We start from the raw sequence: 27,845 nt of genomic DNA, 5'->3' as shown, positions 1-27,845 counted from the left end.
TCAAGTCTATAACTGTCCAGAATAATTTTGAAATTTCCTTTATACAGTATGTCACTTACTTGCATGTTCAAATTCAATATGAAAACACTTCTTCAGCTGTTGTTTGAACAGGGTACGTTTAACGCTCACCATTACGTTTAAAATTCGTTGTAGAAATTATATTGGAATTAATTTAAAGCAAACATATCTTTCCCACTATCGAACATCGGTAACCCCTAGAATGACTGGATATCAACTACAATCTGGGGCCTTTCATCTGTTAATATAATCGTTATTGCTATAATGTTTATGTTTTTTTTTTTTGATAGTTGTTTTACGTCGCACCGACACAGATAGGTCTTATGGCGACGATGGGACAGGGAAGGGCTAGGAGTGGGAAGGAAGCGGCCGTGGCCTTGATTAAGGTACAGCCCCAGCATTTGCCTGGTGTGAAAATGGGAAACCACAGAAAACCATCTTCACGGCTGCCGACAGTGGGATTCGAACCTACTATCTCCCGAATACTGGATACTAGCCGCACTTAAGCGACTGCAGCTATCGAGCTCGGTATGTTTATGTTTTGTAGTCTAATTAATTGCAGGTAAGATTGGCAAATCCCGGGATTTGGAAATAATTTCCTTTTTTTTAAAAACTTTTTTTGATGGCGTGTTCCTCGGAGAGCCCTGGTGCAGGCATTTCGAAATGACAACAATAGGCGACTTGCGTGTCTGTGAGGATATGGCCCTACCTATGATTAATGAAAATCCACAGCCTGTTTCCAGTCATTCGACCGGGTCAGGAATGGAATGAATGAAGCGCCATCTATCGGCGAGGATAGGAAATGTGCCGGCTGCCGAGGCCTGTCGCACTCCCCTGGGGCAGTGATAAATGACTGACAGATGAAATGAAATGTTCATGGAGAGTGTTGCTGGAATGAAAGAAGACAGGAAAATCCAGAGTACCCGGAGAAAAAACTGTCTTGCCTCCGCTTTGTCCAGCACAAATCTCACATGGAGTGACCGAATTTGAACCACGGTATACAGCGGTGAAAGGCCGGCGCGCTGCCGCCTGAACCACGGAGGCTCTATTTATGATGAATGCTAATGCAAATTAATTTCGTGTTGCTATTTCTAGCCGAGTGCAGCCCTTGTAAGGCAGACCCTCCGATGAGGGTGGGCGGCATCTGCAGTGTGAAGGTAACTGCGTATTATTATGATGGAGGATAGTGTTATGTGTGGTGTGTGAGTTGCAGGGATGTTGGGTAAAGCACAAACACCCGAGCCACTGGAATTAACATTACAATCCCCGACCCGGCCGGGAATCGAACCCGGGACCCTCCGAACCGAAGGCCAGTACGCTGACCATTCAGCCAACGAGTCGGACAATGCTAATGCTGAAGACGGCACATACACCCAGTCCACGAGCCAGAGGAATAAATCCATTAAGGTTAAAATTCCCAAACCGGTGGGAATCGAACCTGGAACCCCCTGGATCAAAGACGAGCATACTAACCATTTAGCCATGGAGCCGGATACTTCTAGGTTGATAAGGAGTGGATGTCTCTTTTCAAGTGGGTAGAAGTTTTGGACAGTACTCACCTGTGTCATGGGCACAGACCAGCACTGCACAACATGGATCTTCAGCAGGCTGCTCGTAGCACATGGGATCTAGCTGACGAGCTCCTCTTCTGAAGGTAGGCTGCACACATCGCGGGCTGCACTCCACTTTAGCTCCTTCCGCACATTTACAAACTTCCTCACAGCTCCTGTTGAACATGTCGCCCACCTTGTACATCGCACTTCCCTCAGTACACATGTCCTTAGTCATGTTCGTGTCCGAGATGCTGGCCTCTGACGTTACTGGCAGTGTGGTCATCAGTGATGACATGTCAATGTCATCAAGGCTCAAGTCTTGAAGTGAACCCTTCTCAGGCTCGCTCGAGTTGTTCTCCGCACCGTCCTCGGCCATGTTGAAGTTGATAGCCCGACCCGAAGAGTTCCTAGGTGACTCCGTCATGCTTCCTGGTGTGGTTTCCATCATGGACATGGTCGCCATGTCCATGGTCGAGTTCGTCATCGGTGTGGTTTGCATCGATGAGGACGTACTGCTGTCCGGGCTGGTTCCATTGACTGCAACATCAGAGAACGGCATGGCGTTAATCATGGGGATACAGTACTTCCAAAACAATTAACACTTCAATAATAATAATAATAATAATAATAATAATAATAATAATATAATAATAATAATAATAATAATAATCTTATGGCCTCAGCTACCGTGTGCAAGCATTTTAATTTGACGCCATCTGGCTACCTGCTCGTCAATTTCAACGTTCCGTTTTACTCTAGGCCAGGGTCTCTTAAACGCCCAAAATCTCACGCGTGCAAACTGAGGCGCAGAGGTCCTGTGCACAGTGCATCGGTCCCACTCGGCTCGAGTCGTACCACCGCGTCGTCTCGAGGCGACTCGGCTAAGCACGGCTCAACTCGGCTCGGATTTGGAGCGCTACGGAGCAAGTGAGGAAGAGGGAGACAGGCGGAGAGAGCGAAGGCAGGCGTGGGGAAAGAGAGAGACAGCGCTATTGCTCCAAATCGAGGAGTGGGGGTCTGCACTCTTGTCAACCAAGCGAAATCGTCTTTTGCACCGTGCACCGCGCAATGCACTGGTGCATGCACCCTGAGAGGCCCTGCTCTAGGCCTACTAGATGGCAGAGTAAACCGAATCTCTCTTGGGCCACTATGGCTGAGTTTTAATGAATTGTCGGGTAAACACCAAATGTGTCACCAGAGATGACGCAAGTTATGTTATGTGTGTAACTAAAAATAATTTTTCGTGTATTATAGGCTATTTCTTCTTCGGTTTAATCATGCTGTATATACCTTATTTATTATAGGTTAGGCTATGTTTTCTACAATCCTTGATGTGTTCAATAATTCAGGCGGTTTCTGGTCATATGTACACTGACTTAGCAAATGTCAGGGGATAGTCGCCTAATAGCGTGTGGGGCCTCCTCTGGCCCTGCGAACTGCAGTGAGACGCCGCGGAAGTGAGTCGACAAGTCCCTGGTGGACCTCTGGACGCAGCTGACACCAAATCGTTTGCAGAGCGGCCGCCAATGCTGGTCTGTTCGTGGGTGCAGGATCCATGGCACGGAGCCTGCGTTCCAGGACATCCCAGACATGCTCAATAGGGTTCATATCGGGGATCCTGGGTGGCCATGGCAGTCGTTGGACCTCCGCTGCATGTTCCTGGATCCATTCCCGGGTGACGTAGGAGCGATGTGGCGGCGCGTTATCGTCTTGATACACCGCAGAACCGTCTGGGCGCTGGAAGGCCAAAAATGGGTGGAGATCGTCTCCGAGGAGCTCAACATACCGCGTACCATTCAAAGTCTCTTCCAGAACAACTAGGCGGCCCATTCCATACTAGGAAAATGCACCATAACAGAGACACCACCGCCCTGGACCACACCTTCGAGGCAGGCGGGGTCCATCGCTTCATGTGGTCTGCGCCATACACGGTGCTTCCCATCGGCATGGTGCAGTTGAAATCTTGATTCGTCCGACCATATCACGTTACGCCATTGTTCCAGTGTCCATCCCTGCTGGCTGAAGACAAATGCGCGTCGTTGTGCCCGATGACATTGGTTTAACAGTGGCATCCGTGTGCGGCGCCGGCTCCCATACCCCATAGAACCCATGTTCCTACGGATTGTCCACTGGGAGACGGCCTGTGTTGAATTGAGCCGTGATTTGTTGCACGCTTGCCCGTCTGTCACTACTGACAATCCGTCTCAGATGTCGCCGGTCACGGTCATCGAGGGTGGCTGGACGGCTGGTCGTTCGTCTGTTGTGGACGGTAACACCCGCATTCAACCATTCACTATACACCCTGGACACGGTTGATCGTGTGAAGCTGAATTCCCGCAGCGCTTCCGAAATCGCACTTCCCATCCGTCGGGCACCGCCCACCATACCCGTTCGAACGGTGTCAACTCACGACGACGTTCCATGAAACACCTGTCACATGCACAGCCACTGCTCACAAAGTCTTCTATACAACTGCCGCTGGCGCAGGAGGCGTGTGGTGCGCAGACAACACACCTGCACATCAGTGCTCCGCTATGTCATGACTTTTGCTCAGTCAGTGTATATTAACTCAAGGGAAGTCAGGTGAAGGTTACATTATGTTCATCACTGCATGTATAACCGTCCCAGATTACTCAGGAAAACCCCCAGTTGTGCTTATGTCAATGTAAGTGAGCTCTGGAATCTTCACATACCAAGGACATTTTTATACAGTATATAAAAATTCAGCCTGCGTATGTTAGTGTCGGTCGATTGACTTAAAATCTTGATAGAACGTTGCATTTGAATACGCGCGTGTTTACGAAGTGGTTTGAACGAAATCGGATGGGTAGTTTTTTAGAATGAGTAATTTTATGGAATTAATTTAATTACAAAGCCGCACCAAGATTCGATGGTTCTTGACGGACAAATTGTCGCTAGGAGACAACGATTTACTCTGTATCATTATAGTCCGGTAAGAATTGCTGTATATAGGAGGATGGGAACACGCTGCCATGTTTTATGAGGTACCTTTCGTGCGAGGAGGTTAATGTAATTAGGCAACTCATTGCCTGTTACTGTAAATGTGAATAAATGTGAATATACGTGAATAAATGTGTCCTGTGCTCGCAAAACTCTAAAAGTAGTCGATCGTCGTCTGTGTTTTCACCAGGCATAGTGCGCGTTTTATGAGTTGAGTCGAAAATAAAATAATAATAGTAAGCAGAAGAAGAAAGAGCTGCAAAATCGTCTCAACAGCACCAAGAACAATTACTATAGATCAACATCGAAGACGTATGCAGTTTCAGTATTTGAATGATCGAGCTCTTATATCACCGAATTTCTTTTCCATACGAACCAGATATTCAATACGATACCAAATGTAAGTTCGTTCGAATCGGAAAAATGGACACTTGGATGAAGTTTGTCCGCTCTGCACAGCAATGAAATTTAAAGAAGAAACCCCGGAAATGTGCTGCGCGAGTGGAAAAGTGAAGCTATCTGAGACGTGGTAAGTAATGATGGTGATATAAGAAACACAGGAAAGATCACCATATTGCCTGCCACATATATTGGTAGTCCGCGACATATGTACGAATATGCGCAGGACGCTATTAGCGTACGTGCGGAAATATGGTCGTACTGATCTTTTCATTACATTTACATGTAATCGAGCATAGGATGAAATAAGAGTTACTACTTCCAGGACAAACACCTACTGATCGCCACGACATAACAGCACGCGTTTTTACACAATTCGCTACATGTTTTCGGAGAAACACAATGTTGCATGTACTCTGTGGAATGGCAAAAAAGAGGATTGCCACATATGCGCATTCTAATGTTGCTTACTGTGAAGATAATGCCAAACGAAGTCAATCTGTAGAAATACCAGATCTCACAATTGATAATGAGTTGAGAACATGATAGACCATATGGAGCAATCAATACAAATTCACCGTGTATGATCGATGGAAAATGCGCTAAACGGTATACTCGAGAGACGCAATTACTGGCAATGATGGTTACCCACTAAATCGACGAAGTACAGAAGACAATGGAAATGACATTGAAGTCGATAATCGTTGGATTGTTCCATATTCACCATTTTTATCGAAAACTTTAAAAGCACATATCAACATTGAGTATTGCAATTCTGTGAAATCCAAAAAATACATTTGTCTAAATCTCTCTCTCTCTCTCTCTCTCTCTCTCTCTCTCTCTTTCTCTCTCTCTCTCTCTCTCTATATATATATATATAAAATAACAGATGTTTGTCTGTACATTTCCTAGAATTTTGAAAGGATGGTATTTCTGTATCGGTCGTGTCAACAGTAACAAGGAAATGCACTTTTTTAATTTCCCGTTAATTTCTGTTTGTCTGTCTGTATGTACACGCATCACCAGAAAACGGCTAAAGGGAATTTAATGAAAATCGGTATGCGAAGTCTGGGAGTAAGTCGCTACAATCTAGGCCATAAATAATTGTATTCCCGCTGAGAGAAATGGTAATTTAGGGGAAGGCCTACCATCTAATTTTGAAATATTCGTGTTATTATTGGTCCTATCTTAATGAAAATCGGTATGCAAAGTCGAGGAATAAGTCGCTATAATCTAGGCTATAAATAATTTTATTCACGCTGAGTGAAATGGTAGTTTAGGGGAAGGCCTAAAATTTGATTCTTAAATTTTTATGTTATTAGTGGTCTTGTCGATAACTACGAAGTAATACATAACTTAAGTTATATAGTATTAAATTTTCAATCATTTATGTTTTAAACATTCTTACCGTAACGGCTAAGATAACAGAGATATTCATGAATTTGAATTTTTGTTGCTTAAGTGTATACCAGCGCCGAGTCACGAGAAAATGGGTGAGCAGAATTTAATGAAAAACGGTACGTAAAGTCGGGGAAGGAACTAAAGTGTACACTATAAATACTTTTATAAGACGCCCTAATATCACACAGTCGAAAGAAAACTAAATGTGAAGGCCTACAATATAGAAAGCTCATAAAATTGAACAACAATAACATTGCACTGGCCATTGTTGTGAGGTGCTTTGTGTCCTCTCATCTCCGATAGATGGCATTACTGTTGCTTACCGAGTTTTTTAAAATTTGCTTTACGTCGCACCGACACAGATAGGTCTTATGGCGACGATGGGATAGGAAAGGGCTAGGAGTGGGAAGGAAGTGACTGTGGCCTTAATTAAGGTAAAGCTCCTGCATTTGCCTGGTGTGAAAATGGGAAACCATGGAAATCCATGTTCAGGACTGCCGACAGTGGGGTTCGAACCCACTATTTGCCGGATGCAAGCCTACAGCTGCGCGCCTCTAACCGCGCGACCAACTCGCCCGGTCGTACCGAGTATAACCGCCTGCCTGAATATTGGCGGGAAGTAGTTGGGGAGTTAGACAACTTCTTTCTTTAGCATGCCATTCCTCTGGTTCATAAATTTTCTGATACTGCTGGTACGTAACACACTGGTTCATCATAGCATTCGAGCTATTCAATCCCTACTCTGTGGCACTGATTGGAATGAGCAGTTTGCACACTTACATAAATGACAGAGGAGTGTTCGCGGCTATCTGCGGCCTGGTCATTCCGGCACTGGGACTTTGGACTGTTAGATCGGCACCGTAGTACTGTTCGCTAAAAGTGAGAAAATGTTCGGTTTTTCATTTGATCGAGTATTTTATATGATAACATTGCTTTTAATCGCTACATTCCTATTGACGTTTTTGTAATGACCTATGTTGAATTCAGTTACAAAAACCACAAAGACAGTCTTTCTGAGAATCCCGTAGTGAAGCACAGGTACATCGGCTATTATGTTAATAAAGGCAGCGATATGGCCGTGTTTAGAGTTTCAACAAGAACTAATTTAGATGAAATCTCTCAATATCCGATCGGAAGATATATCAGCAGCAATGAAGCTGTGTGACGTATTTTAGGATTTCCAATCAACGAGAGGGATCCAACTGTCGTTCTTCGTGCTGTCCATCTTGAAGATGAAAAAAAAAAAAGAGCAACAAATCCACCGAACGCAACATTAAGAGCATTTTTTTCGATTATGTCAAACAGATGATTTTGCAAGAAATTTCATGTATGCGGACATTCCGACTTATTGCACTGGGAACGCAACACGAAAGAATTTTGAAAGAAGGGAGAGAGACAAAGCAGTAGTTGGACAACCTGGAATATTTTCATCAAATGCTTTTGGAAGAATATACACTGTACATCCGAACAACGCTGAATGAATGCTATTATTTACGGTTGCTTCTGATTACCGTTCGTGTCCTACATCGTATTGGGATAAGTCAATTAAAGATTCATCTGACACTTCTAATCCATTTCAAATACGTACTCTGTTGTGAATTATTTTATCTACATGTCCCCCGTCACAGCCAGTACAACTGTGGGAGAAATACAGACTTCATGCCCGAAGATGTTCTGCTCAGAATGCGTCAAGGAACACTAAATCATGACTTGGATTTCACAGAAGAAATATAAAATAAAGCGCTAATCTTCATTGAGGATCTTTGCTTTGCAATGTGCGACATGTTGTTGGCACAATTGGGAATGACAGCAGCAAATCGGTCCATCAATGCAACATTCGACAGAAAACTGCTCAGAGAGCAATCACACAACAGAAATGACTTAGCCGGGCTGAGTGGCTCAGACGGTTGAGGCGCTGGCCTTCTAACCCCAACTTGGCAGGTTCGATCCTGGTCCAGTCCGGTGGTATTTGAAGGTGCTCAAATACGACAGACTTGTGTTGGTAGATTTACCGGCACGTAAAAGAACTCCTGCGGGACTAAATTCCGGCACCTCGGCGTCTCCGAAGACCGTAAAAGTAGTTAGTGGGACGTAAAGCAAATAGCATTATTATTATTAGAAATGACTTACAGCTGCTCATCCGAGAAAATACACCGAAACTCCTACCAGAAAAAAAGATAACATTTGATACCATCATACAATCTGTGGCCAACCAATCCGGTGGAACTGCTAAAACGTTCTTAAATTCCTTGATCCTGGCTAAAATCAGTTCAAATAGCCATATTGCGTTAGCTCTTGCTTCTTCAGGCATTGCTGTCACATTGATGGAAGGAGGGAGAACAGCGCAATCAGCTCTTAAACTGTCACTAAACGTGCAATTAACGGAAAACCCAACATGTAACATTTAAAAAGCATCAGGAATGGGAAAGGTTCTTCAGGCGTACAAAGATATTGTATGGGATGTGTGTGTAAAATGGCTCACAAGAAGTCATTGGAAGCATTAGACCAAACATTGAAAGACTTGCGAAATAATCAGGTTCCATTTGGTAGAGCATTGGTGTTACTCTCCGGTGACTTCAGGCAAACGCTTCTAGTTACACCTCTCTCAACACCAGCTGAGGAATTTCATGGCTGTTTGAAATAATCAACTTTTTGGAGCACAATAAAAAAAAAGCATTTAACAACAAATATGAGAGTTCAGCTTCAAACCGATCCAATAGCTAACACATTTTCAAGACAGTTACACCAGGTCGGTAACGGCAGTGTACGTACTTATTCAGAAACAGGAAAATCACCTTCCCATCTACTGTATTTCTGCAACATTGTGAATTCAAAACAAGAATTAGTAGACAAATATTTCCAAAGCATTGAAACAAATGATCGAAATCACGCATGGTTGAGCGGAAGAGCCATTCCAGAGGCTAAAAATGTCGACGTACACGATATGAACATCATCATTCTCAACAGAATTGCAGGTGAAACAGTGACATACAAATCCATTGCCTCCGTGATGAACCAAAGTGAAGTAGTGAATTTTCCAACGGAATTTCTTAATTCTCTCGATGTTCCCGGATTATCGCCACACGTTCTGAATTTGAAAATTGGAATCCGTAACATCAACCAGCCAAAGTTATGTAATGGCGCACGATTAGTAGTTAAAAACTGATGAACAATCTAATTGAATCAACAATTCTGAGCGGACCTCATAAAGGTGAAGACGTACTACTTCCATGAATACCACTCATTCCGACCGACATGACGTTCGAGTTCAAGCGACTTCAATTTCCCAATACGTCTTGCGTTTCCTATGACTATCAATAAAGCGCAAGGGCAATCTTTGTAAGTGTGCGGTTTGAATTTAGAATGCGATTGTTTCTCTCACGAGCAGTTACACGTTGCATGCTCCAGAGTCGGTAAACCGTCTGATCTTAATAAACAAAAAAATAGTCAATCCACTAGCTTTACAATAAAAATTATTTTTTGTGAAAAATCTTTCTTTTTCTTCCTTTCCTTTCATCCACAGCATAGCTACAGCAACGCAATGCAGGGCACTGAATTGAATGATGTGTTTTCTCTGTGAATCCATGTTCGCTAGAATACATTTATTTCCTTACCCATTCATTTTATATCAGAGTGAGCCACAGTGAAGCGTGGCCGGATTTAGTTAGTATTGTATAATATTCTATATGTTTGTAGACACCTTTAGGTTATATGCCATAGTTCATGACAATTGTAGAACAGGTACTCACCAAGGAATTTCCGATGTTATTATAGAATCTGCCTGATATATTTTTGTAATGAAATGTTGTAAGAAAGCAGAATTATCTAGAATGCTAACCAGTGAGTTGTACAGAGATGCAAGTTACATAACCAATTCCTGTGTTTGTTGTAATTCACTCTGCTACTCTGACCTTCGTCCAGGTGTGTTGTGTTTGTCACCACAGGTGGCTTGCTCTTGCGACTGCAGTAACTCACAGCATACAGAATTAAGCCAATGCACTGCGACGCGTGTTCTTATCTGTTGGATTACCGTACACAAAAGTATTGTGCTTTATAACGTGCCATTACAGTACCAAATGTTTTTCACGTATACTTTACAAATATAATTCTCTGCTAAAAACATTTAAACTCTTTAGACCTAACATTTGCCATCGATGAAATATTGTTTTCTCCTGGGAACTTAATTTTTGATATCATTCTCTGCTATCCCGCGCGATCACGGTACAACATTTCCTTTACCCTGTGTTAGGAGGGGTTGGTAATATGCCTAGTTGTCCCTCAAAACAACAGCAGCAACAATAACACCACCGCCAACTCAAAGTTATAATTACCCTAATATGCATTTAACATCCTTTTAACTATTAAGTAATGTCAAGATGTCATAACTTTCTGTTAAGAGGAAATTTCGGGTATATGAAAACCTTTCCACGCCGACTGAGGGGCTGCCTCGGTTGGGTTTACCTGGAAGGACGTGGATTCTATTCCCTATCAAGAAGTAAAAGAATTTAGGAATGAGACTTGTACTTATGGAGAGACACGTGGCCGTGGAGTTTCACTCAGCCTACACCAGAAACGAGTACCAGGTTAAATATTGGGGTTAAATCGGTCGGGAATAGTGACGAAGTTACGGGTTGTAAGAGCGTTTGTCTTCGACTCCTCCAACAACCTCCATGGCCTGTACAGTGATGACTTGGCTTTTAAATGCCAACTGACTCTCTCGTTGGATGAAAGAGATACAAAACTAACCATCAGCGTCTGTTGACGGCTGTGGGACAAGGTTGTTGTTAATTACTCCAGAAGACCTTGAACTGGCCAATTATTATTGCTCTTAATGATAAATATTCAACTATAAAATAATAGTAAGGCATCGGTTGTTAATGTGGTACTTAACGGCATCACCAGTCAGAACAATAGAAGTAGTTCTGTAACTGTTAATAGCGTTAGCCTATGCAGTTGCGTTTAGCGTCCTACTTTATAGCACTTGAAGAAGCGGTAACAGCTACGAGACCTACTGCACTGGGTGGTAAGAAATAAATGTCAGTCTGTGAAAGGTCTGAGCGTGTAAGTTTCTTTATTAGAATTCATGTTGAGAAACGTGGCTTTCATTAGATAAGCTTGCATTTGGTTACCACTGTGCATCAGTGGAGCAGTCGTAAGTCCTTTGAGGGAAGCATACGTCTTCCACTCTTCCAAGGGCCTCCATGGCCTGTACAGAGACTATTTTGCTTTATAAAGGCCGAACGATTGAGGTCAGTGGCATTTAAGTGTGTTTTGCAAGTGACACTCTTTATCACCGGTTCCCAGGCCATTAAAGGCCGTTATCTGTTAAATAAATGTTTATTATTATTATTATTATTATTATTATTATTATTATTATTATAGTTCCTTTTTCGGATCACTGGTAGAATATCGGCCTCCAGATTCCAAGTTCGCTGCTTAAAAGCTCGACAGAATTTGTTGGATTGTTGAAGGGCAGAAATAAATCTATTTTGCACTCCATGCTGTACGATGTCGGCTTGTAAATGATTTTGTGTTCATCCGACACATTTTAAAACTCAACCACTCAGCGTCTAACAGAGTTCCGATTTCTTGCCACCTATTCAGTGACGCCTAGGCTTTTTATGACAGCTGTTGGCGAAGCTGCAGAGGATCAAACCAGCCTTCGGGCTGATTACCCAACATACATACATTGGAGTAAAATGGAACGTCGAAACCGACATGCAGGCAGACTAAATGATGATAAATTGAGAAAGATGTAGTCTACAATACGGTAGCACCGGGCGAGTTGAGCGTGCGGTTAGGGGCGCGCAGCTGTGAGCACGCATCCGGGAGATAGTGTGTTTGAACCCCACTGTCGGAAGCCCTGAAGATGGTTTTCCGTAGTTTCCCATTTTCACACCAAGCAAATGGTGGGGCTATACCTCAATTAATTAAGGCCACGGCCGCTTCCTTCCAACTCTTAGCCATTTCCTATCCCATCGTCGCCATAAGACCTATCTGTGTCGGTGTGACGTAAAACCAATAGCAAAAAAAATAGAAAAAAAGAAAAGATCGTATTGCTTTCGGCCCACTAACTACTTTTATGGCTTTCGGAGACGCCGAGATGGTAGATTTTGTCCCACGTGAGTTATCTTACACGCTGGTAATATGCGTACACGAGACTGACGTATTTGAGCACCTTCAAGTACCATCGGACTAAGTAGGGATCGAACCGGCCAACTTCGGTTCAGATAGGCACCACTCTATCGTCTGAGCTACTCAGTCTAGCGCTTCAAAGTGACTTTTACTGCGTAAACGATACTTCTACAATTATTTTTGATTTTTCAGTTCTCCAAATTACTTCAGTCTTACAGAACGTTGGTACAGTGTAGTGTATTCTTAAGGAACATGTTTTCGGTGTGATTGTACCACTGAAGATCGTAAGTATGTGTTGATACGTTCCACTACGATTATTATTGTTCCTGCATATTTAACCGAGCGAATGGCTGCGCGGTTTGGGTCACGAAGCTATCAGCTTGCATTCGGGAGATAGTGGGTCCGAACCCCACTTTCGGCTGCTGTGAAGATGGTTTTTGTAGTTGCCCATTTTCACACGGGGCTGTGCCTTCACTACGGCCACGGTCGCTTCCTTCCCATTCCTAGCCCTTTACTATCCTATCGTCTCTATAAGACCTATCTGTGTCAGAGGGACGTGAAGTAACTTTTTTTAAAAGCTTATTTACTTATTATCTTTTCATAACACATGTAGCAAAATTTGAAATTAAAGTCTGGAGTCTTAAACTGAAGAGAGGATGATGATTTATGTCTACTTCCAGGATTTCAAACCTATGCGTACATTGTTGTAACTACAAAGACGCACACACGCGATGCTGTCTATTGTGTACATTCTTTTATTTACAACTTATATATACATTATACACACACACATTAATGAGCCACCATTTTGAACAAAACACTTCTACAAAGAAGCAGAAGAAGACTGCCAACCAACTACCAACTACCAACACAACAAAATCACAACATGAGTTCACGACTTTCACTAGCAACTCTCGCTAACAACTCTACTCCAACTCCCAAGGCTCCCTCTGTATATACATTGCCTGGCCAGGCTTCTAGAAAAGTATGACACAACATATTTTTTGTAATTTCTAGTCTCTCCAATAACCTATTTACATTGAATGGAATTTTCTATACAACTCTAGTGACAAGATGCGTTGTTCTGGACAATTATCGTGTGTTGCACAATATTACACTGGATTTATACATCATCATATTTACAGATGATATAATAAATTATATACTATTATTTACGTGTTCTTACATTAAATAAACTCATATTAATATACTTACTTACAGTAGACGTGTCGTGACATAACCTCACATGTTTTGTTACGACCACGATTTATACCAAATAAAGTCCGTACATAACTACTTAAGTAATAATAATAATAATAATAATAATAATAATAATCGAGCTCGATATTTTCATTATTTTCCCATGGGTTAGATAATTGTTTCCAAGTTATACTACTTTACATTACACTTGCATCAAATTATATTTATTGGCATCCCTTTGTTACTCTCTCTCCGGGTCGATATTTAACCTTCAGTTACCCAAGTCATATTTCGAGGACATACGTATCCAGGTCCGGTCTGAGTGACCTCTATGCAGGGAACAACGTGAATCGGGCAGGCCTATATGAGCGTTAGACGGTTTGTCATACTGATAAATAATTTGAAATAATTCGATATTCACATTGTTGTCATTTTATCTCTCGCTGCAGTTAGCCACTCGAATCGCTTCGCGAGCGAATTCCAGTGTGTTTTGCGAGGCGGTGTTGCTAAATCTGCTTGTGGCTTAACAACACTAATCGAAAACATATTCGCCAAGGTAGGAATTTCAGCACGTACGTCCGAGCTGGTGCGAAAATCCGCTACGGTGAAGTCTGCTAAACAGTATTGCCAACTTATATTTTCAAGATCCGCTAAATACTACTGAAAATCCGCTAAAATTCCGCCAAGAAATCCGATCTCAAATAATGAGCAATCTAAATTAGCAATAATAATAAATAATAACAACATTAAATGTCTTCACTCACCTGATCTGTGAGTGTCGCTGGGATTAACCCCCCTACCTGCGAGCCGGCGTTTTATTGCCGGGTGCAAACTAGGTGAATCCCCTACCTAAAAGGCCACACACAAAGCAGGCCAGTTCATTTAACGGTCTTCCTTCATAGTATAAATATAAATGCTACCCTCTCACAGTTTCATTATCTGTCGTCATTCGTCAACTAAGAGATAAGTACCCTTTCCCCACGCATTACAAATTTATGATACCATGATCTCATAACATCAAATCCAAATAACATGTTTTCCTCATGTGACCGCTAGCTCCTGGGAAGAAATACGGAATAGCTCGGAGACAGACTAGAGTACAAATTTTAATAAAACGTAAAATGGATAAAACACTGAATTCCGCTATAATAAATCTAGAGTTCCGTCAAAAATCCGCTATCCGCTAAATGATATATTTCTCCGCCGACAGTCTTCTAATTCCGCCAAATTTAGAGGAAAATCCGCTAAGTTGGCAACACTGAAAATCCACAGTGTGTTGTTTTTGATGCTCATTTCTCGTCATTGGTAGCTGCTAGGCGACGTGTCATTTACGAAAATGTGTGTTAAGAAGCCATGTGACATACAAACAGTGGACTTGGACTCGCAATGAAAAGGAAGCCTTCTTCGATCGGTGCTCTCAAGACGGTCTTAACTTACTGCCTCACAAAAGCCATTGGAATTCGCCCGCGAAGCGATCTGACTGGCTAACTTCAGCAGCTAATAAAATGGCAACGGCCCAGGATATCGAATAATTTTCTTTCAATTTATTTATCAGTATGACCAACCCTCTAACGCTCATGTACCCGGCTCACGTTGTTTCCGACCAACCTGTATACTTTTTCATACTACGAACAATTGCACAATTAAAGCGGGTCCTAACCTATACTCCCCGTGTCATATATATTTATATGCATACATATAAAAAAGGAACATAGTATACATTTTTCACATCAGATACTTTGTTAACGGACTAGATGATTTCTTTGAAAATCTCCTCTTAATGTAAATTCAAAGAATGCAGGAAAAAATATTGGATATGATTTGTTATTATTTATTCGTATAGGAAAATAAGGACACAACATGACACAGTACCGTGAAAATATAAGAAAAATAGTAAACAGAATGCTGATACTCATGTCCGGTTTGGCAGACCGCGTGAAGACTATAAAATGTAAATCACACGATGTGGCAGCTGGATGTTCTCCTTCAACAACGTTATTAGTTATTAAATCTGCTTACCCTCCAGGGTTGGTTTTTCCCTCGGTGTCAGTGAGGGATCCCACCTCTAACGCCTCAAGGGCAGTGTCCTGGAGCGCGAGACATTTGATCTTGGATAAAACTGGGGAGGAGAACCAGTACCTCGCCCAAGCGGCCTCACCTGCCATGCTGAACAGGGGCCTTATGTGATTAACTACCAGTATATATCATTGCTCTTCTGTCACTCTGCTGTGACGTAACACGTGACGTAATTTTGTTGAGAAGTATTCAGTTAATGACTGCTCATGTTTACATACAAACTCACAAAGAACGTGTGAACTTGCCCGAAGCTGTCATTTTCACCTTGCGGGATAACTTCTAAATTAAAAGCTCATCAGAGGTTTACGAACATTTAATTCCATGTTACGTTATCAACAACAGTGTCCGGTTCTGAAATAACGGGATAGTTGTAACTGTTATTCGAATGACGCTTAGGAAGATTCACAGGTCCGGTTCTAGGGTAACGTGAAAATAATCTACCGAGATGTATAACTACCAAAGTCTGTGTTCGATTCCGGGGTCTGGCTCGAATATAAGACCGATTTTGTGGACTGGAACAGTATACACTTGGCCTCACATTTATAACAAGTACAGACACTCGAACAATAGATATAATGTCCAGCTCCATTGCTAAATGGTTAATGTGCTGGTCCCGGGGATCCCGCGTTCGATTCCCCGCCGTGTAAGGGATTTCGACCTTCATTGGTTAATTCCAATGTCTTGAGCTGGTTGCGTGTGCCATTCTCAGCACTAGAATTCGTCATACATAGGGCTCCATCCTCGCTACGCGCAGGTCGCCTGTATTGGTGTCAACTCTAATGACCTGCACCAGGCCTCTTATATTATAGGCAGATGTAATCAGACAGACTTAATGTCACGTGGCTGTTAGCGAGGATATGAGAGGCCTTCTTACGTGAAGAGATGGCAACAATAACAACAACAAAAAAAAACGAATAGTGTAGCGACTGGAATACTTGAATGATCCTAGTTATGTACCGAGACTCCAAATATCATACCGGCGATCTACTCTATTCACTCCACACGGCACATGGTAATTGTGAAGAAGTTCCCGGTCTGGTCGTTGACGGAGGGGTCTTCAGCTGTCTTGGCCGGTCGATGATCGTGTAACAGTAAATTACTTAACTTGTCGTGGACCCGATAGTATGCTTCAAGTTTTATTGTGACTAACTAGAACAAATGTATGCGGAGAAAAGAAAAGCTGTGGTTTACAAAGCGCTGTAGTATGATTTTAAAAATGAATACCATTTAGACACACTTGGTCTCGAACCCTACTGTCGGCAGCCCTGAAGGTGGTTTCGCGTGGTTTCCCATTTTCGCGCTAGGAAAATGTTGGGGCTGTAACTTAGTTAACACCACGGTCGCTTTCTTCTCACTCCTAGCCTTTTCCTACCCCATCGTCGCCATAGGACCTATCTGTATCGGTGCAACGTAAAGCAAATTGTAAAAAAAAAAAAAACCAACCAAAAAACCATGGTTATGGATAAATGGCGGTGCTCGAGATACGATGCGGGGGAAATCTTCAAGCTTAACAAAAGCGATCTTCAATATTTCCTTTCACTACATAGCAAAGTATAAATATGATTTACATCCTTATTTACTTCGTATATACGAATGTTTCACTCACTTATTCAGTTGGTAGAATTTTATTAACCGAGCTCGATAGCTGCAGTCGCTTAAGTGCGGCCAGTATCCAGTAATCGAGAGATCGTGGGTTCGAGCCCCACTATCGGCAGCCCTAAAGATGGTTTTCCGTGGTTTCCCACTTTCACACCAGGCAAATGCCGGGGCTGTACCTTAATTAAGGCTACGACCGCATCCTTCCACTTCCTAGGCATTTCCCATCCCATCGTCGCCATAAGACCTATCTGTGTAGGTGCGACGTAAAGCAAAAAAAAAAAAAAAAAAAAAAAAAAAAGACTGTTATTTCTTCTTAAAATATTTAGTTAATTTAATTCAGCTGTAATAGTTTGTCAGGTTTTTATTGAAAGAACCCACGAAAATGAAATGAATTTCAGTAAAAAAAAGTACAACTGAAACGTACATACTGAAGACGAGTGTGTGGGGAGTAATAAGATCGGAGCTTGTTCGACTGATGTACGGTGCCTTAAGCAGTCTCGCATAAATAATGTCATTTGAATGTCTTTCGATGAGGTCAAACATCATCATTCCTGATTAATTTCTTTCTTCGTACGTTTGTTACCGTTACTGATGTCTACGCACACTTGAACGTGAAAGAATATGATGTATTTTTACTTAATATCTCAACGAAGAGACTAGCATACACACAAAGGTTAATAAAACAGTGGAAAGTTCTCTTTGAATAATAATAATAATAATAATAATAATAATTTCGTGTGGCTATTTCTAGCCGAGTGCAGCCCTTGTAAGGCAGACCCTCCGATGAGGGTGGGCGGAATCTGCCATGTGTAGGTAAGTGCGTGTTATTGTGGTGGAGGATAGTGTTATGTGTAGTGTGTGGGTTGCAAGGATGTTGGGGTCAGCACAAACACCCAGCCCCCGAGCCATTGGAATTAACCAATGAAGGTTAAAATCCCCGACCCGGCCGGGAATCGAACCCGGGACCCTCTGAACCGAAGGCCAGTACGCTGACCATTCAGCCAGCGAGTCTGACTCTTTCAATCCTTAGGAACCATTTATATATCTAATGCAGAAATCATATACGTTTCAGCATACAAATGAAAAATGGAATTTATTACAGCTTTAATATCATTTTAATTTTGGTATCAGTGATGTCTTTAAGCCTGTCATTTTTAGCTGTAACTATTCTATTGTTTTATGAAGCGAACAACAGCCGCACGATGTGAACTCCGAGAAACAGGCAATTTACGTTCCAGTATCCAGTTACATCATGGAGAAATACCACGTAAATTCCATCACCGTTTATGGATTGTTAGTGGGTGCAAGAGGTACCATACCAGGAATGATAGCTGACTTGTGGAAGAGGTTTGCCCTCAAAGAAAGCTACCCAGCCACGATTGCCGAGGCGGCTTGCGGGGGTCTGTGGTTCTTTTAGGAAACCATTTATACTTTCTAAAATTTTACAGTACTGTGTCTTATGGAAAACCCGTTGAGGATCAGTTTCATGAATAAAGGATTATATATATAAGGCATTTTACTGACATTTATTTCATTTTCATCGGTTCCTCCTGTGAACTAATTTTATCTTAGACTTTGTCAATCTAGGCAAGCTCCAATTATGGGTAAAGCGAAATACATTTTAGTCAATATTTACCAACTGAGTGGAGAAGATATCGAAATAAAACGATACAAAACAACACAAGATTACGTTTGTTTGCTATTCGTTTCACGTCGTACGGACACAGACAGATTTTTATGGCAACGATGGGATAGGACAGGGCTGGTACTGGGAAGGAAGCAACCGTGACCTTAATTATGGTACAGCCCCAGCGTTTGACTCGTGTGAAAGTAGAAAACCATGGAAAACAATTTTCAGGACTGAAGATAATATTATTTGAGTTTAAATCTGGTTTGTCACCTGAAGCTTTGAAGCGTTTGCTCGAGAATGCACGGTAGAAGAACGTGGAACAAACTAGCTTTCAATTTCAACTAAAACATAATAGGTTACAAAACAACGGAATTTAAAATTAATTATACAAGCTATAAACTGTATAATACTTTAACGTTCATAATAACAGTTGTGTGAATGATTTCAGAAAACTAGACAACGATTTCTTAGCTCCCGATCTTGAAATTTCCTTGATGACCGTACAAGATCTATGTCTCAATTCATATAGAAGTGGTATTATATATTAAATAGTCGAACACTGTAGTGAAATTCGTCAGTCGTTGTCTTTTCTATCCCAAGATAGCGGGTTGGGTTCGCACTGAGATCGGTGTCTTCTCAGTGTGTTCAAATACATCTCCGTGTCGTTTGCTCCCAGCACGTTAAAGAGCTTCTGAAAAACAAAATTCCGGAACCCTGACGTCTCTTGAAGTCTGTAGCAAGTGAAGGGTCGTTTAAAATCAACATCTATTTCAACAATCCTACAATTCTGCTACTTAGATGCAAGAACACAAGCATACGTAAGGAAATATACAAAATAATTCTTTAAACGTTTTCTAGTTTTGAGACAATCATGCTTACAAAATAACCCGTAGACTTTCAAAATGGATATCAGTTGACAGGATTACGAATTTGAAAAGCGAATTAATCTTTCTCCATGCACAATGCGAGCGAGGGTGACTTAACAGTGGTTTCTCTCAAGAACTGCCCTCAAGTATTTGCGAGAATTAGTATAACCATATATCAGCTGTTAGAGTTTCGGATGTTACATCTAGGTAATTAATAATTAATTAATTAATTAATGCTATTTGCTTTACGTCCCACTAACTACTCTTTTACGGTTTTCGGAGACGCCGAGGTGCCGGAATTTAGTCCCACAGGAGTTATTTTATGTGCCAGTATATCTACCGACACGAGGCTGATGTATTTGAGCACTTTCAAATACCACCGGACTGAGCCAGGATCGAACCTGCCACGTTGGGGTCAGAAGGCCAGCCCCTCAACCGTCTGAGCCACTCAGCCCGGCATTTAGGTAATTAGTCATACGTTTAATATTCTAACAGTATTTGAAGAAAAATTATGGGCAAATGACATTTTTTAAAATTTCGCTGACGAGCTTTGATGGGAATATTTTTGGTAGGCAAATGCTGGGGCTGTACCTTAATTAAGGCCACGGCCGCTTCCTTCCAATTCCTAGGCCTTTCCTTTCCCATCGTCGCCAGAAGACCTATCTGTGTCGGTGCGACGTAAAGCCACTAGTAGTAGTATTTTTGGTAGGTTGCATGTGTTCGGGTGACATGGGCTAATATCCTTAACTGGTGGCATTTCGTTTCCCTGGCATGAATAGCGTGACCATAACGTGCATTTACGGACAAATCATCTGTTATATTTATGTTGCAATAACTATTCAACCTCTCCAGAACGTGGGATTAGATGATACGTGACCGTGCGGTGTTACATAGCTCAGGTTCAAGGCGCACGATACCGTTCAGTGTTACTTGCCTAGTGCACTGTTCTCGACTGGGTTGCCTATGTAGAAGGCACTTCTCTTGCCTCGGAATCGATGGTGGCTATTCTGGTTTATTTAGACGAAGGGCATTCTGGACATAGCAACATATCTGACTTAATGTTCTATCAAATCATAAGCATGAAATTACAGTAAGAATGATCCAAAGGACAACACATTTGAGAATTGCCGCTATAAAGTCTGGTTGAAAACCTCTGATCTGTGGAAGGCCTAGCATCTCAGATCTAGTCGACAGGAGTAAGACAGCCACCACAGCACCACGTAATCTCAGTGTAATAATTATGCCGGAATAATACGAGTACCTTTTTCTCAAGTAGCTATCCCAGTACTAACACACACCCCTCCCCCTCCACCCCAGTGTTGAAAATATGACCACTTAGGATCTCAGACTGAAATTCTTCATTATCGAAAATATCATCTATTGTTTCTTCTGATTTAGTATTGGCTACCTTTGGAGATATTTCCCTAGCGCACCATTAGAGAAATGCGGAATTTGAGCTCGAATCTCTAAAGTGGTCATATTTTCAGTTAGTTCATCTTAGATAACTCTTTCAAAAATATCCTCTAAATTCACCTCCAAGTTCGAAATTATAGTTGCATTAATTACTCAAAACATTACATTAACGAAGAAATTCAGGAGTATTCAAACAAATATTCAAGGAGATTTTAAAAAAAATTGGTCTTAACCTGATCCTGTGATTGGGAGTGGTAGATTACACCCACGGTCTCACTTGTCTGTCATAAGAAGCAACTAAGGATCGATCCTTAGGTGATCTCAACTCAGGAGCGTGGGACACAGTGGAGTGGTGACCACAGGTACGATAGCTGAGTCAGACATTGTTCCATGTGTGCCAGCCGCCTCTCTCTGATCTCCTTTGGGCAACTCTTGTTCTCTTACGACCCCAACGGTATTAAGTTTGATAGGCATAACGAGTATTTTACGCCCTTTGTGGACCATCCTTTTGCCGATACATTCATTCTTCGAAGGGTCAGACCACTTCAGATTTACCACTCATTTGTGCTAAGAGAGCATTGTTGCCCAATTGTACTTCTTAAGCAATAATCCTCGGTCACAGCCTTTGAGATAAAACAAGGAAAATTCCATTTCACTAACGGAAACTAATATCTAACGCGAGTACTAATTCTATTAAAGGTAGCGGTTAAGAATAACGGATGATACATATTTGACATGAATGAAAAGTGCAGTTAGTGTTGAGAGGTTAGTGGATACGGACAGTTTCTCTAGTTCTATAAATGTAATATGCATATCGGTAACATTATGGGACAAGTGCTTGCTGTCCACTTTCCCAGCCACGGGCGCTGTGCGGACCAGAGCTGGTGACCTACGGCCTCATCTCTACTGGGAAGTGTGTTACGTGCCTGAGTCGAGCGCGATGCCCTCGAATCCTCGATAGGTTTTACTGTTTAACGCGTGGTCGACTGAGATGACCCACAGTGCAGTACCTTGAACTGCAGAGAGGTAACGTTACAGGTTGTCTCGATAGGCCTAGGTGCAGTCGCTTAAGTGCAGCTAGTATCCAGTATTCGGGAGATAGTGGGTTCGAACTCCACTATCGGCAGCCCTGAAGATGGTTTTCCGTGGTTTCCCATTTTCACACCAGGCAAGTGCTGGGGCTGTACCTTAATTAAGGCCACGGCCGCTTCCTTCCAACTCCTAGGCCTTTCCTATCCCATCGTCGCCATAAGACCTATCTGTGTCGGTGCGACGTAAAGCAAATAGAAAAAAAAAGAGAAAAGGTTGTCTTTCCAGTTTATCGACCAACACAATTTGTGTGTGTGTGTGTGATATATAAAATATATTTTTTAATTTAAATGAGCCTGAGTAGCTCCAGTGACTCGAGAAATAACTGAATATGCTTTTATTAATGTTATTTGTTTTTTACGTTCGATTAGCTACGTTTTTACGGTTTTCCGAGATGCCGAAGTGCTGGGATTTAGTACCACGGGAGTTCTTTTACGTGCCAGTAAATCTACCAACACGAGTCTGATGTATTTGAGCACTTTCAAATACCACCGGACTGAGCCAGCATCTAACCTGCCAAGTTGGGGTCAGAAGGCCTGCGCCTCAACCGTCTGAGCCACTCAGCCCAGCTATACTTTTATTCTCTCTCTCTCTCTCTTTATTCGTATAACTTTTACACTTGTACAATTTGCCTTCTATTACATGTTTTTGCATTTCATTTTTCTATTTAAGAAAATTGTGACTTCTTCTTAAATCCTTTCCTAATTCGCAATTCAGTTGTGTTTAATGCTAGAGGCTGGGGCACCTTTAGTAATCTGATCGGCGAGTTTGCTTGTATAGAACATGCAGATGCTTCGAGTATTATGTGCATGATTATTTATTTTGATACGGTACCTTGAAAGCTGAAAGCATGTACTGTTCCTACAGTGAGGAGGTATCTTTTATACCAAGGAGTAATCAACTTCGAGGTCGGGAAAGCACAATGCTGTTGTTGTAATTGATAAGGAAAGCTCTGTCCACAGGAGAACTACCGAAAGTTTTCTGGGGGGGGGGGGGGATTCATGTTTTGAAATAAGAGGATAAAATGAAATGGCGTATGACTTTTAGTGCCGGGATGTGTCCGAGGACTTTGGCTCGCCAGGTGCGGGTCTTTTGATTTGACCCCTGTAGGCGACTTGCGCGTCGTGATGAGGATGAAATGATGAAATCGACACGTACATCCAGTCCCCGTGTCAGGGGAATTAACCAATTATGGTTAAAATTCCCAACCCTGCCGGGAATTGAACCCGGGACCCCTGTGACCAAAGGCCAGCACGCTAACCATTTAACCATGGAGCCGGACAAATAAGAGGATGAACTATAGGAGAGGAAAGTTATACTTCACAAAATGGCCATTGTCAGACTTCATAAAATAACCATTGCGGACTTCGTACTTCTACTATGAGCAGCGAATGAAGAACTTGTCTCTTCATTGATCACAAACAAACGGGGGGAAGACGGCCGCTCCATCTACATCAATGCGAACGCCTTCAATGTGGTAAACCTTTTATGACGATCATATGTTTATAGCCTGTTTATTCAATTTACTGTTACGAATGAAAGACCGTCTGATTTGTTGTTCTAATTTATTTCAGGATGGCCCAATAAATGCACACACACACACACACACACACACACACACACACACACACACACACCTTTACTTTCACTTTCGCTCCTCACAGGGCTGCTGACCGTCACACACATGACGACTGTTTCTTGGCTCTACTCTAGAGAAAGTCCAGTAATTGACAGTCAAACACAGTAAACTACTTAACACTGACAACCAAATAGTAACAGGTCAACAGTGCTAAACATCGGGACAGTATTCCTCACAACAATGACCATTAACACTGTTCCAATTATACTTTCGACAGCTGCTCCACGCGCTGACTCTACGGCAGTCCACAATCCACAGTAGTACACGCACAGTACTCCAAGGCAGTACACTGCTAGTACTCTGCTCAGAACGCGACGATACCCTTGACTCGGGCAGGGCACAGACGACAAGCAGCACTTCTGTCAAGCTCCAATCACTCACTCAAAGTCAGTACACACACCGCACTCAGCTCAGATACTCTGACAATGGTGAGACACTGGCGGTAACCAACGCTACTGTCGACCCAGCCCGACTATCTACTCGCCAGCGGGACACAGGAGAGAGTACCTACACGATGCCACAGAAGATGACTACCGTAGCAGTAGTCGAAATGTCTGGACGAAATGAGAGGAAATAATAATAATAATAATAATAATAATAATAATAATAATAATAATAATAATTGTATGGCCTCAGCTACCGTATGCAATCATTTTGATTTGTCGCCGTCTGACTGCCTGCTCGGCAATTTGGACGTTACGTTTTACTGTAGGCCTACTAGATGAAAGAGTAAATAAAATCTCTTTTGGGCATCTATGACTGAGTCGTAGTGAATTTTGTCGAGTGAACACCAAGTGTGTCACCAGAGATATTTTACATGCCGACATCTTACGACATGGAGTGTCGAAATGGACTTTTTCCCACCTCCACAATTTCGATTACTTCTGCTGGGTTTAAACCCGCTACCTTGAGATCCGGAGGCGGATACTCTACCAGTTATCCACAGAGAGGGTTTTCCAACTTGTTTTAAGTCGCACCGACTCAGATAGGTCTTATGGCGACGATGGGTCAGGAAAGGGCTAGGAGTGGGAATGAAGCGGCCGTGGCCTTAAGGTACAGCCGCAGCATTTTCCTGGTGTGAAAATGAGAAACCACGGGAAACCATCTTCACGGTTGCCGACAGTGGGGTTCGAACCCACTATCTCCCGAATACTGGATACTGGCTGCACTTAAGCGACTGCACCTAGGCCTATCGAGTTCGGCGAGGGAGGTTTTACAAGAAGTAATTACAATACATATATATTGTATAGTATACTTCAGCAGTTACAGGATTGTAAAGACGTTTTGGCATTTCTTTTAAAATTCAGCGCACAGGAGTGGTGCCTCAATATTCCGACGGAGTCCCTCGCTACAGAGCTCTGGTGATAAATATAGTGTTTAGCATCATGTGCTCCTTGTGCCTGCATATAAATTTGAGCCACTACGATGCCAGAATATTTTTGCGAGGAGGCTCTACAACACACCTGAAACTGACTCAATTACAGTCTATTAAATTTGAGCACCTTAAAATGTCGACCGACTCTGTCATATTCAGTCCTACAACCTTAAAGATTTAGCGCCTAAGCAGCTGATCCCGTATGCTTGTGTGCTGCTATAATATTAGTCCGGCTCCATGGCTAAATGGTTACCGTGCTGGCCTTTGGTCACATGTGTCTCGGGTTTGATTCCCGGCAGGGTCGGGAATTTTAACCATCATTGGTTAATTTCGCTGGCACGGGGGCTGGGTGTATGTGTCGTCTTCATCATCATTTCATCCTCATTACGACGCGAAGGTCGCCTACGGGAGTCACATCAAAAGACCTGCACCTGGCGAGCCGAACATGTCCTCGGACACTCCCGGCACTAAACGCCATACGCCATTTCATTTCACTATAATAGTATGGGTGCAAGACTGGGAAAGGAGCCCTAGGACATGAAACAAGACTATATACCAGCACTCAATCGGAATTATTATGGAAACGTAAGGCAAAACCATGCTGAAGAAAACTACCAAGATTTGTCGCGATCAAGAACCAACCTATTCTTCTGTAAGTGTAAGAGCTGGGCTAGGCAGGTTGATCCATTCTCTTGGTGGGTGGCTTAGTCTTCACTAGCTTCCTCTCTAAACTGAGGACTGACCTCATCGCAAGTTTGTGTCACGATTCAGAGAATCAGGGCAATGTCTGGCACTGTGTAGTGTCAATGAACGTCAAGGAGCTGGCAATGCACTGACTGACGTAAAATATCCGATAGTAGGATGGGAGTACCTTGAACCTGTTCTGCAAATGTTTTATTGTTGGTGATCGATAGCATAACACATCTAATTAAAATCTCAGAATACAATCCGGAAATTAATAATGATAATGATAATGATGATAATGAAATGAAATGGCGTTTGGCTTTTAGTGCCAGGAGTGTCCGAAGACAAGTTCGGCTCGCCAGATGCAGGTCTTTTGATTTTACTCCCGTAGGCGACCTGCGCGTCGTGATGAGGATGAAATTATGATGAAGACACATACACCCAGTCCCTGTGCCAGAGGAATTATCCATTTATGGTTAGAATTCCCGACCCTGCCGCGAATCGAACCCGGGAACTCTGTGATCAAAGGTCAGCATGCTAACCATTTAGCCATGGAGCCGGACTAATAATAATTGTACCAGGAGGTTCACCCGCCCCACTCATTTAAATGAAGCGCCCTGAAGAATGTCATGTGATATATGAAGGTCGCAATACTAGCGCAAGAAATTTGGACTTTTCTCTACAGATGTCTCTACCAAAAAACTTATGTTATGCCCTCTAGTGTGACAAGGAACTATTAAAATCCTATAATTTTTTATTTTCAGGTTTACTACACTGAGTTGATTATCCTTTATTTTTGGTATGTTAAAGTTGTCAGTACTTCGATCTCTTCCCGCCAACTTTGGATGCTGGCCAATAGAACATTTTGTATATTTATTTTGTAACCAATCAAATCTGTCTTGTGGCTATTTAATTGTCCAATGAAAATTGAGTGTGTGTCGGGCTTTAGCCGAGAGCTCTCTAGAACCTTCCTCTCGGGTATAAAAGCTGGCACCTTTTCGAGCCACCTTGTCTTATTAATTGTCCAGTATACTGAGTGTGTGTTAATAGTGGAGGTGGGGGCGTCTCCCCCATCACCGAGTTTTCCAGCAGATTAAGATAATGGCAGCCATTTTATAACTATGTGATAGCCTCTGAAAGCTAGCTAAGGGAAGGTTTGCAATCTTTAATTATGTAACCTTAAATTTCCGAAAATGTAAACTTCTATTTCGAATGTAAATTTAAAACTAGCCGAAAAGAACTTAGCTGAAATTACGGAATAGAGAGTGCGATACCCTCTCGTATTCCCTCTGAACTTGATTTTGAGGTGACTATGAGTTTGTAACCGCTTCATATTTCTGTAATTTAACTTTCCTCCATCTAGTCACCTTATTAGCACAGGATTAGCCTCCACTTTATTTTGATTTTTGGGCCAGTAACGTTAACCTGTTGTTGTTTTTTCTCACAAAGGCCCGATAGATTGGGTATTTGATAGCCCTGTGGAATTCTAGTTCATTCTGTGTAAATATGTTAGACTGTTGAACATCTAAGACAGTAAATAGTGTTTGTATTGTAGATGTAGGTTGTGCCTTTGATAGGCCTGGGAAGGTTGTTGAAAATGTAAATTTTATAGAGCGAAAACGCTCTGGGTGTTAATGTAAATGTTGAAGGATGCCTCTGGAAGGCTGTAATGGTGTAATGTTAGGAGAATAGTCTCCTAGACTCCTAGATAATCTATTGGTGCTCTTGAAACATTGTATATTTTGAATACTCTGTAAAAGAAATTGGGAGGTTCTTCTCCCTGACTGTTTTTGAAGGAGCCGCGGCG

General features: G+C 42.3%; 1 protein-coding gene across 2 annotated transcripts in view; it reads right to left on the bottom strand.

The window, feature by feature from the left end:
• sas (stranded at second) overlaps positions 1-27,845 on the bottom strand; it is a 404,352-nt gene that overhangs the window by 87,155 nt on the left and 289,352 nt on the right. For both annotated transcript variants that reach the window (XM_067136827.2, XM_067136826.2), the window contains exon 2: positions 1,578-2,108. In XM_067136827.2, the coding sequence (XP_066992928.1) occupies positions 1,578-2,108 (531 nt within the window). The remainder of the gene's footprint in view (positions 1-1,577; positions 2,109-27,845) is intronic.

This window comes from Anabrus simplex, chromosome 1 (genome assembly GCF_040414725.1).
Source record: "Anabrus simplex isolate iqAnaSimp1 chromosome 1, ASM4041472v1, whole genome shotgun sequence".
Lineage (NCBI taxonomy): Eukaryota > Metazoa > Arthropoda > Insecta > Orthoptera > Tettigoniidae > Anabrus > Anabrus simplex.
Note: the sequence above shows the minus strand (reverse complement) of the source record. Positions and strands in the feature narration are given on the sequence as shown.